The sequence below is a fragment of the Marmota flaviventris genome, chromosome 19, assembly GCF_047511675.1.
Source record: "Marmota flaviventris isolate mMarFla1 chromosome 19, mMarFla1.hap1, whole genome shotgun sequence".
Classification (NCBI taxonomy): Eukaryota; Metazoa; Chordata; class Mammalia; order Rodentia; family Sciuridae; genus Marmota; species Marmota flaviventris.
In genome coordinates this window covers 21471066-21486095 of record NC_092516.1, presented here as the reverse complement: position 1 = coordinate 21486095, position 15030 = coordinate 21471066, and the positions used below count along the sequence as shown (strand labels likewise).

General features: G+C 44.2%; 1 protein-coding gene and 1 non-coding gene across 4 annotated transcripts in view; both read right to left on the bottom strand.

Annotated features, from left to right (window-relative positions):
• Nucleotides 1–14366, bottom strand: part of Srcap (Snf2 related CREBBP activator protein) — a 34447-nt gene extending 20081 nt beyond the window's left edge. For 2 of the 3 annotated variants that reach the window (XM_071605468.1, XM_027948761.2), the window contains exons 1-16: nt 14071–14366; nt 12563–12636; nt 11678–11940; nt 10011–10262; nt 7307–7492; nt 6949–7089; nt 4799–5021; nt 4409–4683; nt 3722–3815; nt 3496–3585; nt 2592–2783; nt 2186–2514; nt 1900–2077; nt 1513–1649; nt 1144–1313; nt 813–1005 (exon numbers count right to left, since the gene is read on the bottom strand). In XM_071605468.1, coding sequence (XP_071461569.1) covers nt 813–1005; nt 1144–1313; nt 1513–1649; nt 1900–2077; nt 2186–2514; nt 2592–2783; nt 3496–3585; nt 3722–3815; nt 4409–4683; nt 4799–5021; nt 6949–7089; nt 7307–7492; nt 10011–10262; nt 11678–11731 — 2514 coding nt within the window. In that variant the 5' untranslated portion in view covers nt 11732–11940; nt 12563–12636; nt 14071–14366. Of the gene's footprint in view, nt 1–812; nt 1006–1143; nt 1314–1512; nt 1650–1899; nt 2078–2185; nt 2515–2591; nt 2784–3495; nt 3586–3721; nt 3816–4408; nt 4684–4798; nt 5022–6948; nt 7090–7306; nt 7493–10010; nt 10263–11677; nt 11941–12562; nt 12637–13782; nt 13953–14070 lie in introns of those variants that run through there. The other variant, XM_071605469.1, reaches the window with a different exon arrangement.
• On the bottom strand, nt 3895–4023 carry LOC114103181 (small nucleolar RNA SNORA30/SNORA37 family). Its single transcript, XR_003584612.2, has one exon. It is a non-coding gene; the product is annotated as a small nucleolar RNA SNORA30/SNORA37 family (small nucleolar RNA).
• Nucleotides 14367–15030: the final 664 nt, after the last annotated feature.

Genomic DNA, 15030 nt, shown 5'->3' with positions numbered 1-15030 from the left:
TGAATTCAAGAGAAACTTTCTGGTTGTAGATGTACCTCAGTGACAGAGTATCTGCCTCTTTCACAAGACCCTCAGTTTATCTCCCAGCACCAAAACACTCTCCCCCACAAAGAGGAACTTTTAATTAAAGATAGAAATTAAAATTTAGGTCAAGAGATCTAGAAACTCAAGGTGTTGTAATTGAAGAATTATTATCACATAGCCTGGGGAATGGTAATACATATGAGATACACAGACTGAAAAGAAAATTAAGGACCAGAATGTTGAAAGACATTGTTCAAAAGGTGGGAAAAAGAGGAGGAACCACAGACAACAGACCAAGAAAGAAAACATGAATGAATAAATAATGAGAATGAAAGAACACACACCAAAAACACAAAGTTGAGGAAACCCAGTGAAGAGAAATCCAATCAGGGGCCTGATTAATAGTATCATTTCTTTCTTTTTTTTTTTTTTTTTAATGTATTTTTTTAGTTGTTGATGGACCTTTTTTAAATTTATTTGTATGTGGTGCTGAGAATGAACCCAGTGGCTCACCCATGCTAGGCAAGCGCATTACCACTGAGCCACAACCCCAGCCCCAACAGTATCATTTCATTCAAACAAAGTAAGGACAAAAACATCTCCACTCCAAACAAGTAGAATGATGACTCAAGTGAAGTCACTCTATTTAACAATGGGTGAGTCACTAGCATATTACTGCTTGACAAGTAAGTTCAGCCTAGTGCAGATTTCCCTCTCCCCACCAGGGTTTTCTGGTTATTGTCCTTAGCTCTTCACCAATACCCTTGGCAAACTACTACAGGCTCTACCTTGTGGAGGCGTTTGACTAATCCTTCATTATACTCTTGGCTGCCCTCAATCATGCCAGTTAGGGGGTTAGAGAACCATTCCTTGAATTCACGATGAGACTGGAAGACATGGGGCATCAAAAAGTGCATCAAGGACCACAGCTCCATGAGACTATTCTGCAAGGGAGTTCCTGTAAGGAGCAAGCGCCTCTGGCTGCAAAGAGACAAAGGGAATCAGAAGAATGGTCAGCAAGGTTCCAACCTTCTAAGTATCCTTAATATACTCCTCAACCCAGTAGTTCATCCTTCAGGTAAAGCCAATCCTCTCACAACTGCCCATCTCAATCGGTACCTATTAAAGTTCAGCAATGACTGCCAGCGTTGGGACTTGAAGTTCTTGATATTTTGAGCTTCATCCAGAATGAGATAGCGCCAGTTCTTGCGGCGGAAGGCCTGGTGGTCCTGCAGCACCAGCTTGTAAGATGTGATACACACATGGAAGGCATTGGGCTTGGTCCAGCCCTGAGGGACCAAAGAGAGAAAGTAATAGTGTGTGAAATGAAAATAAAACAAGGGAAGACAAGTTAAGGTCCTCAAGGGATAGAAGTCAGGTTGGAAGAGGATGGAATAATAGGAAGAGGAGAGAGGGACTTTATCTGAGGAAAAGGCCAAAACTGAAGAAAGCATCAATATAAGAAAGTAACCACTTGGATGATCGAACCTGCCGCTTAAGCTTCCTCTCTTTCTGGGCTCCATAGTAAGTAAGGATTTTAAAGCTGGGGCACCAACGTTTCAACTCCATCTCCCAGTTCAACATCACGCTGGTAGGAACAATGATTAAGTGGGGACCCCAGTTACCTGTTTAGAAAAAGAATTAAGACATAGTAAGGATAAGTAAGCTTTGCAGTTCTGGTTCCTAAGATATAACCCTGACCACCCTTTCCTAATAGCCCTTCCTAAGAATTCTAGAACCCACACTGTTCTCCCTACAGGGTTATTAACCAGAGTCAAATTAAGTACTTCACTCTCCTGCAGGTCAAGTCACCACCAAATAAACTCACACTGAGTTGGCCAAGAGGGCCCAGAAAGGGACCTCCCTGCTACTTACCTTTTTCACAGGCCAAGTGGGCAAGCAAGGAGATGGTCTGGATTGTCTTCCCCAGTCCCATCTCATCTGCAAGAATGCCATTAAGCTTCTTCTCATACATAGTAACCAACCAGTCAAGCCCAATGTGTTGGTACTCCCGGAGTTGGCCCCGTAGGAGCAGGGGGATAGGTGTCTTTACCTTACAGGGAGAGGAAATAAAAAAGAATCACCATAGTTGAAGTGAGGAATCTGTCACTGGAAAACCATAGTCAAGATATGAGAAAGCAGAACATGGGCCTGGGGATACCTGGGTAGTGGCCAAGGTGTAACCCTTGGGCTGTAGACTTTCAGCTGCTGCAGCAATGTCAGTAATTTCTTTCTTAGGGCCCAGAGTGGTAGTGGGCCCCGGGGTAGGAGGCCCACTGCCTCCATCTGCCTCACTCTGCTCTTCATCACGGGCAAGCAAGTACTCAACCCCAAAATCATCATCTTCCTCCTCTTCTTGATCTGCTTGGCTTTGTGATCCAGCATCTTCAGACTCATCAGATTCAGATTCCTCCGATTCTGAACTCCCACCTGTCTCTTCTTCCTCTGAATGCTCATCTTCCTCATCCTCACTCCGCTCCTCAGCAGAGTCTAAATCAAAAGACCAAGGTTTAGTGTTCCTCCAACACCTGCCCTCCCCAGTTCCTGCCTTATGACCACACCTTTACCTGACTGACTGCTACTATCCTCTTGAGGAGCTTCTTCAGCTTCTGTGGGACCCTCTAGTTCACAATCAGAGCTGTTAGCCTCAACATCCTCATCTTCATCTTCTTCTTCACTACTCCCAGAGCCTGCAGCAGAGGCATCAGAGGCATAGGCTCCTGCATACTGCTGCAACAGTTCCTCCATAGATAGCTCACCTGGTGATAAAATAAAGGGTATGTTCCTGGTTGCTTTGAAGGGAGGGAGAAAGGGTTTAAGTGTTATCAGTTCATTTTATCTAGATCTCTATAAACATTACTAGGCCCAAGTCTAAAGGAAGACAAGAGTGTACTTTCAGTACCGGCTACCAAAGCCAAGTCCAACCTGGGATACAACCATGGTGGTGCTGCCTTCTTCTGAGAAGTATGTTATCAATCTGGTAAACTTCCTTTCAAGATTCAGGTCAAATATTGCCAATATCCTTTATTATACGGTGCTGAGGATCAAACCCAGTGCCTCACACATGCCAGACAAGTGCACTACCACTGAGCTACAACCCACCCCCACCAATATCCTCTTAAAGCAGCTCTTCCCTGCACTAAACTCCAATATCAACCTTCAAATTTCCACTATGAGTATTCAGCACTTTCTACTTCGTTTTTCCTTTATAATTCTACCTTTACCATTAGACCCAGAGTTACACCAGAGAAATAAAAAATATTTTAGGGGGGCTAGAGTGGTGACTCAGTGGTAGAGCGCCTGTCTAGCATGTGCAAGGCACTGGGTTCAATTCTCAGCACCATATATAAGTAAATAATATAAAGGTTCAATGACAACTAAAAATTTTTTTAAAAAAGTATCTTATTCATTGCTCTGTTCTAGACCCTGTGCATCAAGTGGATGCTCAGTAAAATATCAGGGGACTATCACCTTCTCGAGCCAACTCGCTCAGCTCCATGGCATGATCCACATCCCCTTCCAACTGCTCCTCAGCTGCTATAGTATCCTCTTCATCCTCCGCTAGGAGACAGAATGAAGCAGGATCAGGAAAGAGTCACAAGACAGTTCAAGAGAAAAAAATGAAAAAGCCTGAAAGGTTAGGTCCAAACATTATTCAAGGGGTAAGGGGCAAGAGGATTAAGAGAATAGGGCTGACCTTCATCTTCATTGGCAGTAAACTCTTCATCATCTTCATCTGGATGCCAAGGTTGTTTGTTGTGCTGTGTGACAGAGGAAGGTGGGGGCTTCACCTAAATGGATGAAAAGGAGGGCCAGAGGTTAGAAGAGCAAGAGGAAGGTACAATGTTGAGTAAGACATCACAAAATGATCTCTGTTCCAATGAGTAACACCTGCCACTGCTACAGTACCAGGGGCAAGGATGCAATCAAGGGTTTTCTCTCAGCACCAGCTACCAAATCCTGTCCCCACTGCTGGGGCAGGATCTGTGAAAGTGCTAGGAAATAACAGTCCCCAACAAATGGACGTATGGATATACACAGCACACAGGTCCAGAGAAGACTTCAAGGTGACCATCCCAACACTCAACTTACAAACTAATACAAGGAGTATTATGGTCATTTCACAGAAGTGACAAGGAATAGCCAAAATAAGACCACACTGCAATTTAGAGTACAGTAAGTAAACTCTTTTCACTATAACAGAAACTGCTAACTGCAGGCTAAAACCCAGATTCTTTCCTAGCCACTCCTAAATTAGAACTCAACTGTCCTTAACCAGGGAGAACTCTCAAAAATACATCCAACATCATAGCCCAGAACTCAAACCTGAAATTCTCCCAGTGCTTCTACTCTGAACCCTCCCCTCCAACTCCCGTTCCCATACCTCCAACACCTGAGAAGGTTCTTCTTCAACACTTTCTTCAGGCCCATCTCGTGTGTCACTATCATGAGAGGAAGGGGTTTGAAAGGGGCTAGAAGGCCCTCCCAACAGTTGAGGGGGGAGAGAACGGAGCAGCTCTTCCAGGGGCAGTTCTCCCTCACGTCGAAGCAGCTCAATCTCACGCCTCTGGGTCTCTGCATCATTGCCTTCTTGTTGTTCTTCAACCTCAATGGTTTCCTCATCATCTTCCTCCTCCTCTTGGGGCTGGAAGTCCCCATCTATAGCAGGAGAACAAGGTCACAAAGTCCACGGGCCCTGCAAGCCACAGGGTGGGTTTTTCAGCTCTGGAAAGGGTGTGAGGGGAAGAGTAACAGGGCCAAAGAGAATACACACCTTCATCATCCAGCCGGGAAGCAGTGGGTGGAGGACTGGAAGCAGCTGAGGAAGAGCCAAGGCAAGGGGAAGAGCCAGCTTTGCTGGAGGCTAGTGGTTGGTTGAGGCTCTGAGACAGAAGGTCTGAGTACTTTTCAGTTTGCCCCACAATGAAGTCCAGATGGAGGTCCAAGGCTTTTTTGCGCTTTTCCTCAAGCCGGGACTGCTGCTTGAATTGCACCACCTGCCACCATCATAAAAGGGACTGCTCACCAAAATAACCATGTATATACTCTTTTGTCTAACTTTAGGAAGGCCTCCTCTATCCTAGACCTTGGGCTGACCACTCAAGAAGAGCTAAATAGTTTTTAGGAGGTTTGAGATGTATAACTCAATAGTAGAGTACTTGCCTACAATGCACAAAGCCCTGTGTTTGACCCTCAAAGCCACAAAAAAAACCAAAAAGAAGAAAAACCCTTAAATAATCTGAAGGATCTCATGATTTAATAGCATACTTCTGAGGAAAGCATAAAAGGAATAGAAGGAATAGAAGAATTTAGACTTCACCAGCTCGGGATGATTTACAGATGAATCTGGAGCTATATCTTAAAACACGTGGCACTGTGGTAGCTCAGTGCACAAAGCCCTGTGTTCAATCCCCAGAATAGAATAGGAAAAAAAAAAAAAAGGTGGGTGTTTCCTAAATACAAATGTGAAAAGTCTTCCCAGCAGCAAAAATATCTTGTGTAAAATGGTCAGAAAGATGTATCAACCTAAGATGAAAAAAGATTAAAAAAAAAAAAAAAGCACTGCAAGTATAATTCGGTGGCAGAGGCAGAGCAAGAACTTAGCATGCACAAGACCAAGACCTTAACTTCAATTCCCCAGCTTAAAAAAAAAAAAGGCAAAAAGCAAGTCAGGCATGGTGTTGCATGATTGTAATCCTATCTACTTGGAAGGATTACAACGTCCAGGCTAACTTCAGCAACTTAGAGAAACCTGTCTCAAAATAAAAAAATAAAGGACTGGGGATGTAGCTCAGTGGTAGAGTGCACTGCAGTCAGACATGATGGCACATGCCTATAATCCCAGCTCCTGGGTGGCTGAGATAAAAGAATCATATGAACCCATTAAGTTCAAGACCACCCTGTGCAACATAGTGAGATGTCATCTCTACAAAACTGGGCATGTACTAAACTCTGAATTTGTATGTATTTCTTCATAGTTACTCTCTAAACAAAACATTGTAACCATGACTTATGTAGCATTTATGAATACATTATAAAGACTATTTTATTTATAAAGCATTTATTAATATTTTAATAAATATTTACCTAGCATTTGTGTCATACTAGTAATCTAAAGATATATTTTTAAATATTTATTTTTTAATTGTAGTTGAACACAACACTATACTTTATTTATCTTTATGTGGTGCTGAGGATCAAACCCAGGACCTTGCATGTGCTAGGCAAGCGCTCTACCCGTGAGCTACAACTTCAGCCCTAAAAATATTTTTTAAAGGACATGGGAAGATGTGGGTAGGTTATATGCAAATACTGTGGCCTTTTACATATTGGACTTGAGCATTCCCAGGTTTTGGAACCTGCAGAGATTCCTTGAACTAATTCCCTACAGATACTGAGGGAGGACAGAACTTGAGAAACCATTTACAACTTAACACATAGGCAATGGGAATTTTGATGGCATTCAAGAAAAATAAACACGTATATGACATAAATGTGTTTTAGAAAAAGCATGTTAGTCATGTGTGGTGGTGCATGCCTGTAATTCCAATGCACTCAGGAGATTGAGGCTGGAGGATCCAAAGTTCAAGGCTAAGGCCAGCCTCAGCAACTTAGCTAGAACTCACATTAAAAAAAAAAAAAGGAAGAGGAAAGTAAAAGCATACTACAAGACTTTCAAAGAACAAATGAGCCAAGGAGTCCTGTTAATAATCCCCAAAGGCATGGCCCTTATCTTGCCACCATATTTCCTTCTTTCTCACAGCACTAAATGCTAAAAAGGCCCAATGCACAAGAGAAATGTCATTAGAGTTCCTTGAAATTATAATATTCATTCTGTCAAGGAAAGTTTTCATCATTCCTACTATCTTACCATCCTCCAACATGATCTAGGACCATTTCCTTTTTCCAATTCCCATCACTTACCTTTTCCACATTACTCCAGAACTGTCTGACATCCTTGGCCATAGTGGAAGCAATTCGGCGCAACTTTGCCTGTTCTTCCCTCCGAGCCCGTTCCTCTTTCTGCCGCTGCTCCTCGTGGTGTCGGATCACCATGCGTACCACCTAAGAATAAAGACCCAGAGTGAAAACACTCAAAGCCAGACCTCCATATCCATCCAACCAAAAGCAAAGGCCAAGAAATACAGGATGTTAGGTTTGCCTCTTAATTCTATAAGCATCAAAAAAATGTCTACACCATTCTGTTTGGCTCTCTTCCAACTAAGCTACGCATTAAGGGAAAGCATACCTGAATGGAAGGTACACCCAACTGAGAACATACCTTACGGGCCACACCCCGTTTCCATCGGCGCTCCTGAGCAAAGTCGGCAGAGAGCCACTGCATCTCCTCACACAGGTAGTCCCAGTGGCCCTTGGGCCGAGGGGGCTCTGGCACCTTAGGCAACCTCTTCAGTGACCAGAAACCCTCTTTCCGCAGCTCAGCAATCCGAGTCTCAATTTCAGCTTCCTAATGAGGGAGAGTTAGGTCAACAACTCCTAGAGATATACAGGCCATCTCATTACAATAACTGAATTCCTGAGCACTGATTGGGCCGAGTATGCTATGCTTATATTGTGTCCTATGCCAATCTTCAGATGAGGAGAAACAAAGATCAGAGAGATTAAATGATTTGAATGAAATCATAAAACCAGATAGTAAAAGTTGGGAACCAAAAAAACAGTTCTAAGGATTACAGACAACATTTCATGTGATTTCCATTCTTTCGCACAATTTCCATATCCTGTGGATACAGGTGAAATTTGAAAAAACATATGTTTTTTCAAGCAGGGAGTATATTTCCTTCTCTCTTTCATTTTTTTTCTTTTTTTGTACTGTAAATTTAACCCAGGGACGACTGAGTTATACCCACACCCCAGCCTTTACTTTTCTGAGTTGAAGTTGCCAAAGCCAGCCTCAAATTTGAAATCCTCCCACTTCTGCCTCTTGAGTAGCTGGGATTACAGGCTATAAAACCATGCCTGGCTGCTTACTTCTTAACTCTAGATAAAAGGGCTCTTTATTACTGTAGAATTCTATTTCCTCAGGATATGTTCAAGCTGTATTAAGATTATAAATATGGTACATAACCCAATTTACACAATCATCTTTCTGTATTTAAAATCATTCTGGGGGCTGGAGATGTAGCTCAGTGGTAACACTTGACTAGCACATACAAGGCCCTGGGTTTAATCCATACCACCACCCAAAGAAAAAAAAAAAGGTAAAAGCACAGTTTTATGTGAAAATACTTTTAAAAGCTACACATAAAAAGATTAACAGTGATTAGGTATAACAGAAATACAATGAGATAGTCATCATTACTAAAATTTCTACATTGATTAAATTTGTAGTAAGATAAACATTAAAACCCTCTGAAATGTTTTAATAGCGGTGGCTTAAAAAATCCAAGACAGGGCTGGGGGTTGTGGCTCAGTGGTAGAGCGCTTGCCTAGCATGTGCGAGGCCCTGGGTTCGATCTTCAGCACTGCCTATAAATAAAGGAATTCTGCGCAACTACAACTAAAAAATAAATAAATATTAAAAAACAAAAGGAAAAAAACCTATTTCTCTAACAAGTTCCCAGGGACCACAGAAATAATAAGTACAAACCAGTGAGCATCACCATTTACAAAGCACTTTCATGTCTAATTCCTTCTTTAATTTAAACCTCGTAACAGAGCCAGGATGTAGTTGTGTGGAGGAGTACCTGTCTAGTACTCGTGAAACCCTGGGCTCAATCCCAGCTCTGCTCAAAAAAAACAAAACAAAACAAAAGAAAGAAAAAAGAAAAGAAAGAAATCCCAGCAACTTGGGAGGCTGAGACAGGAGGATCGCAAGTTCAAAGCCAGCCTCAGCAAAAGTGAGGCACTAAGCAACTCAGTGAGACCCTGTCTCTTAATAAAATACAAAATAGGGCTGGGGATGTGGCTCAAGTGGTAGCGCGCTCGCCTGGCATGCGTGCGGCCCAGGTTCGATCCTCAGCACCACATACAAACAAAGATGTGGTATCTGCCAAAAACTAAAAAAAAAAAAAAAAAAAAAAATATTAAAAATTCTCTTTCTGGAACTGGGATTGTGGCTCAGTGGTAGAATGCTCGCCTAGCATGCATGAGGCACTGGGTTTGATCCTCAGCACCACATAAAAGTAAAAGATATTGTGTCCACCTAAAAATTAAAAAAAAAATAAATAAATAAATATTAAAAAAAAAATTCTCTTTCTCTCTCCCTCTCTTAAAAAAAAATATATTGTTTAAAAATAAATAAATAAATAAAATAAAATACAAAATAGGGCTGGGGATGTGGCTCAGAGGCTCAATGCCCCTGAGTTCAATCCCTGGTACCAAAGAGAAAGAAAGAAAAAAAGGAAGGAAGGAAAGACAAAGAAGCTAGACACAGTGGTGCATTCCTGTAATCTCAGCAACTCAGGAGGCTGAGGCAGTGAGACCCTGTCTCTAAATAAAATATAAAAAAGGTCTGGGGATGTGGTTCAGTGTTTAAGCACCCCTAGGTTCAATCCTCAGTACAAAAAAAATTTTTAAAAATTCTACAGTAAATCTCACACCATCCCTATCCCTATTTTAATAAAGAAGAATGATGATGTATGCCTGCAATCGCAGCTATTCAGAAGGCTGAGGCAGGAGGAACACAAGTTCAAGGCTAGCCTGAGCAACACAGTGAGGACCCACCTCCAAAAACAAAAAAAGAAAAACATGGCTTAGAATTCAAGTTCCAGAGCTGGGGTTATGGCTCAGTGGTAGTAGAGTGCTTGTCTAGTATGTGTGAGGCACTGGGTTCAATTCTCAGCACCACATAAAAATAAAAAAAAAAAAAAATTCAAGCTCAAGCAATTTGCTCAAAATGATATAAATTAATAAAGAGCCCATACTAAATCCATAAGAAACAGATATACAATATACATATACCCATGGACATGGAAATTAAGAGAAGACTCCTAAAAATTCTCATGAGTTTTCTCAGTACATACATGCTTGGCCTGCTCTGCGATTTCAGCATGGCTCTTCTCCCACTTTGGGCCCCTGTTAGCCAGGTCAGCAGCCTGTGGTAAACTGAGCCCCTCCAAGGGCACTGTGGCACCATCTGGGGGGCCTGGAGGTCCATCCAGAGAGGAATCTTGAGCTATGTGCTGGGGGGAGATGCCGCCTGCCCCACTAGAGGCTGGGGAACTAGATGAGGCAGGGGACACAGGATTGCTGCCTGTCATGCCGTCCGACACCATCTAGAAAATGGAAAAATGATGAAGAAAATGAATGTACCGTGTTAAATGTTTTAAGTATATTATTCTATCCCATTTTCATACAAAATTCTGGAATAAGATTATCAATCTCGTTTAAAAAAAAATTAAGATGAAATTTTAACAAGTTGCTCAAGATGGTAGTGGCAATTTTATAGTCCTATGCAATAAATCTGAGTTACCACTAAAATCAAGAGACACCAGAAAAAAACTCTTCACACTGGGGATGTGGGGTTGGAGATGGATAGTGTTCTCAAACTTCTACATATTACTTTACAAAGTAACGCATAAGACATACAAAATAAAGTTCTACTAAAATATGAATCCTCAGGGAACTCATGAATTTCACTCCAACACACAAACCTTACAGTACAACAAATTCCTACCTCAGCTAAGTGACACATTTTACCAATTGCTAAAGATACCAAATATAGGGGCTGGAGTTCAGCTCAGTGGTAGAGTGCTTGCCTAGTGCTTGCCTATGTGAGGCACTGGGTTCAATCCTCAGCACTACATAAAAAAATAAAAGTTATTTTAAAAAGAAAAGAAAAAAATGGAATACCAAATCCATACACTTCAAAAATCTACTGTTAAGGGAAAAAAAAAAAAAAAGAAGAAAAGGCCGAGTGTGGTAGCAAATGCCTGTAATCCCAGTGGCTCAGGGGGATTGTGATTTCAAAGCCAGCCTCACCAACTTAGCAAGGCCATAAGCAACTCAGCAAGACCATCCCTAAATAAAATATAAAAAAGGTCTGGGGATGTGGCTTGTGTTAAGTGCCCCTGGGTTCAATCTCCAGTACAAAAAAAAAAACCCTACTGTTCACAAACCTGGATCTATTGAGTCTGAAAAGTAATGCACTTGGGGGCTGGGGCTTGGTGGTGGTGAATCTGCCTACCATGTGTGAGGCGCTGGGTTCGATCCTCAGCACCACAAAGAAATAAATGGATAAAATGGAGGTGTTGTGTCCATCTACAACTACAAATTAAAAAAAAAAAAAAGTAATGCTTTTTTCCTACCCTACACGCTTCTTTGGTATCAGAAAAGAGTAAATGCCACACATGAGACTTTACTCTTTTCTAGTTCCCAAAGAGGTCAAACCACTGGTAAAGCATACAGTCTTGGAAGCATGAAGCCCAACCTCCATTTCCCACCTGGCCTAACTCAACCATTTTCAGGTAGTATAGAGCTCTGCCCTCTTGGAGGTCAATACTGCATTAATGTCAAATAAAATGTGATTATCCAACAGGATTAACATACTACAGCCCAGTCCACCTGAATGAGCACCAAAGATTCTCCAGACTCAGCTACTTGGGCAGCTAGGATCTGCCACATTTCTTCTGCCTCAAAGCCAGCAGTCCACAAAGCAGAAGCAGAAAAGGAACCCTCTCCACTTTCAAACCTGTGTCTGTAGGACTGGGAGCTGAGGATGAGCAGAGGAGGGGCTGCTCTGCATGGTCCCACTCCCAGGCTCCTTGTTGGATGCCTGAAGAATGACTGGGTCGTTATCACCACTGCTGCACGCCGAGGGGATGGCGTCCGGCTGCAGGGCATGCTGGGAGCTGGCCTCATTCTGGGCCACCGGCCACCGGGACCCACCTTCCAGGGCCCGGGGCCCACCAGGGCGTCCCAGTCTCCGCTCAGGTCCACCAGCCTCTGGAGCACCTAAAGTTGAGTAAAAGAGAGGTAAGAAAGTTTTTAAAATCTTTTTTTAAAAGCCAGGAAAACACAGTCCTTACAGCTTATGTTTCTTAAGCATTTACTATTTCCGTGTCAGATATTTTATAAAGCATCTGCTTGATGTGTTCTAAAATCTTCATATCTCCTTTTGAATCAGGTGCCTTTCATAACATAAATATTTATTTCCTTCTATACACTGAAAACTGAGAATAAAGCCACAGAGAAAAGATCCCTGACCTAAATGGAAGTTATGCTCCAATGTTATATCTATTTCAAAAATTAGGAAACGAGGATACAGATCAAATGACTTAAATAAAGTCATACATTAAGGAAGCAGCAGAATTAAATCCAGGTAGTCTCATGCCAAACCCACAGAGAACTTGCTACTCTAACTGGTGAAGCCAAGGTGACCAGATCTTCCTCTATCCACAGCCCCAGCTCTGTTGTTGGACCACTATCATTAAAAACGCTAAAGAAAATTCACATGTAAATATCCCCATAGTTCTGCAGAGCAAAAATTTACAGGTATTAGCCTGCAATTTCTTGCACCATCTCACACATTTCTTCCCGTTAGCATGTGTACACAAAATGGTATCTGAACCCTCACCTGTGTGAGCTGAGACCACACCCCCTGTTAAAGTCTGCACTTCCACGGTGCTGCCGTACTGAGGGGAATTACACCTAAAATAGAAGGGGAGAACAGCAGCAGTAAGGAAACAATTCACATTTGCCAACATCCTCCAAAAGCTTATTTTTACTCCAGCTTTTTAAGGCTTTTAAATATACCCAAATCAGTTCTTGAAGTAGTAGAAAATTCAGAAAAGTAAAAGCAAATTATGTTTCATACAAAACAGAATTCCTTAGGGAATAAAATACGGGATGGGAAGTAGGAACAGGGAAGAAGCAAAGCAAAAAATAAAAAGTTAAAAGCTTAAAAGTAAAAGCTCCAATCATGGAATGAAAGCAAATAAAACTAGCTGTCACATCCAGAAGCTCAAAATGATGCTGCTTTTTCAGTGAACTGAACAAGCCAGGAAAATGAATGGAATTCTCAGTGAATAAGCAAACATACTGGTAACAAGATCTACTCAGGATTTAAGACCCATCCTGAATCTTATACACTTCCCCAGACCCTAGAACTATAGCAAGATACTTAGGAAGCAATAGGATGTGAGAAAGGCCCACAATGAAGAACCATGCTCCGGAAACAAGCAGAGTTAACCCCCAAAAGTCCCGGAAGTGTCACCGCCCCCCCACCCCCCGTGTTTAAGGAAATTCCTTAACCACGGTGCCTCTTTTGATTCAGTCCCTCCTCCACAACAGATTCCCAGGACCCAAGTTAACCAGACTCCAAGAAGCCTGAACTCTTGACCCCAGTGTTCATTACCATCTCCTAACCCCTCCCAGCAGACTGACCCAGCGTGACCCCTGACCTCTGCCCAAGTTGCCACTAGCCCTGATAGCCCCGCCCCCTCCTCGACTCCCACCCCACCCAACGTGCGCGCCAGACTGGGGGAGGGGCCCGCGCGTGCGCGCCTGGAGGCGGAGCGAGCCGGCAGCGCGCACGGCCCGGGGGCTCCCGCCAGAACCCAAACCCACGCACACAAGGGTCGCAGGACTGGAAAGTCCCTCGTCCACGCCCGTCAGGGAGCACCCCCCCATCAATAGACTGCGAAAAGCTGAGAGGTGGGAGGGTTCGTGCCACCAGGCCCTGGTCCAATGACTGGATATGGTGGGCGCGCGCCCCGACCACTCGTCCCACGCCCCCCTTCCTCTTCCCGCGCGCCCCTGAGGGGGCACTGGGTTGGTGGGCGGGCAGGAGCGCACCTGGGTCCGTCCTCTCAGGGCTTGCTCGCTCAGGCACGCGTGCGCAGAAGGGCGGGAGAGGAGAAGAGAGGCGCTGGGGCCCAGTGCTGGCCGGACTGGCCCCCTCAGTCTGTCTCTATGGGCGCGCGCCGACAGCCTCGCGCACCGGCCCCGGGGCCCCGGCTGAAGGTGCGCGCGCAGCACCCCGGGAAGGTGGGAGGGAGGCGGTGGCGGAAAGATGCGCGCGCAATCACCCGTCAGGGGAGGGGGAACTGCGGAGCGTCCGCCATCTTGTCTCCCTCTCCTTACCTGCGTCCTCGGGGGCGTGTGCACCACCCCCCCTCCCGCCAAGGAGGGGGGAGGGCCCCCTCTTGGCCGCTGCCTTCACAGCCTTTAAATTCCCTTGGGGACCGCGGCTATTGCCACCGCTTGTTTCCACTGCCTCTTCTCACAGCACAGAGATGCGGGCAGTGGGTTGGAAAAAAGGGAGACGCTACTCCCAGCGAACCGCCGCCGCCGCTCCCGAGGCCTCACCAAAATGGCCGCCACCGTCTCGGCCGCCACCACCACCACAACCACCACTGCTCGCTATCGCTACCGCCGGCGAGGCCCGTCGTCTCGCGAGAGACAGTAACTGGAGGTTGGGGAAACGAGAAGCCCCGCGTTCTATAGCGTAGGGCGCAGCCCGATGCGCAAAGCAAGCTGGGAGATGTAGTCTCCTCGAGGCTCCGGGTTGGCTAGCATTCATCGGAGCTTCTTAAGACTCGCTGCTGAAGCTTTTTGGGGCTGCATTGCGGCTTCCAACTCCGACCACCGTCATCTCCACTCACTTTTTTAAAAAAACATATCCCCCAGTGAGATACAGCAAGTTAGCGAAACTAAGGCCTCCTAACTTTTATGGAAGCCTTCTTTTAACAGCTGTTCCTTAAATGTCAGAATAGTTTACCCATAGCTCCCCATAGCACCTATGTCATTTGTTCGCAAACTTTCTAGGTTAAGAACCCTTTGAGAATCTGATAACCTCACCCCGGAATAGTACAATAATAGCTACCTTCAAGTGAGGCTATTTTGTCTCTTTTAAAAGCAACATTTCTTCAAACAGATCTCCATTTTACAAATGAATTGAGACTCAGAGGTTAACCACAGCGATAGAGCCCAAAGCCAACACTTGTAGCCAAACACGATCTCACAAAATTTTACTACCAGAAGCCCACCTTGGGAGACCAGGTTTGGGAGACCAGGTTAGGAAACCCTAAAAAAACTTAATTC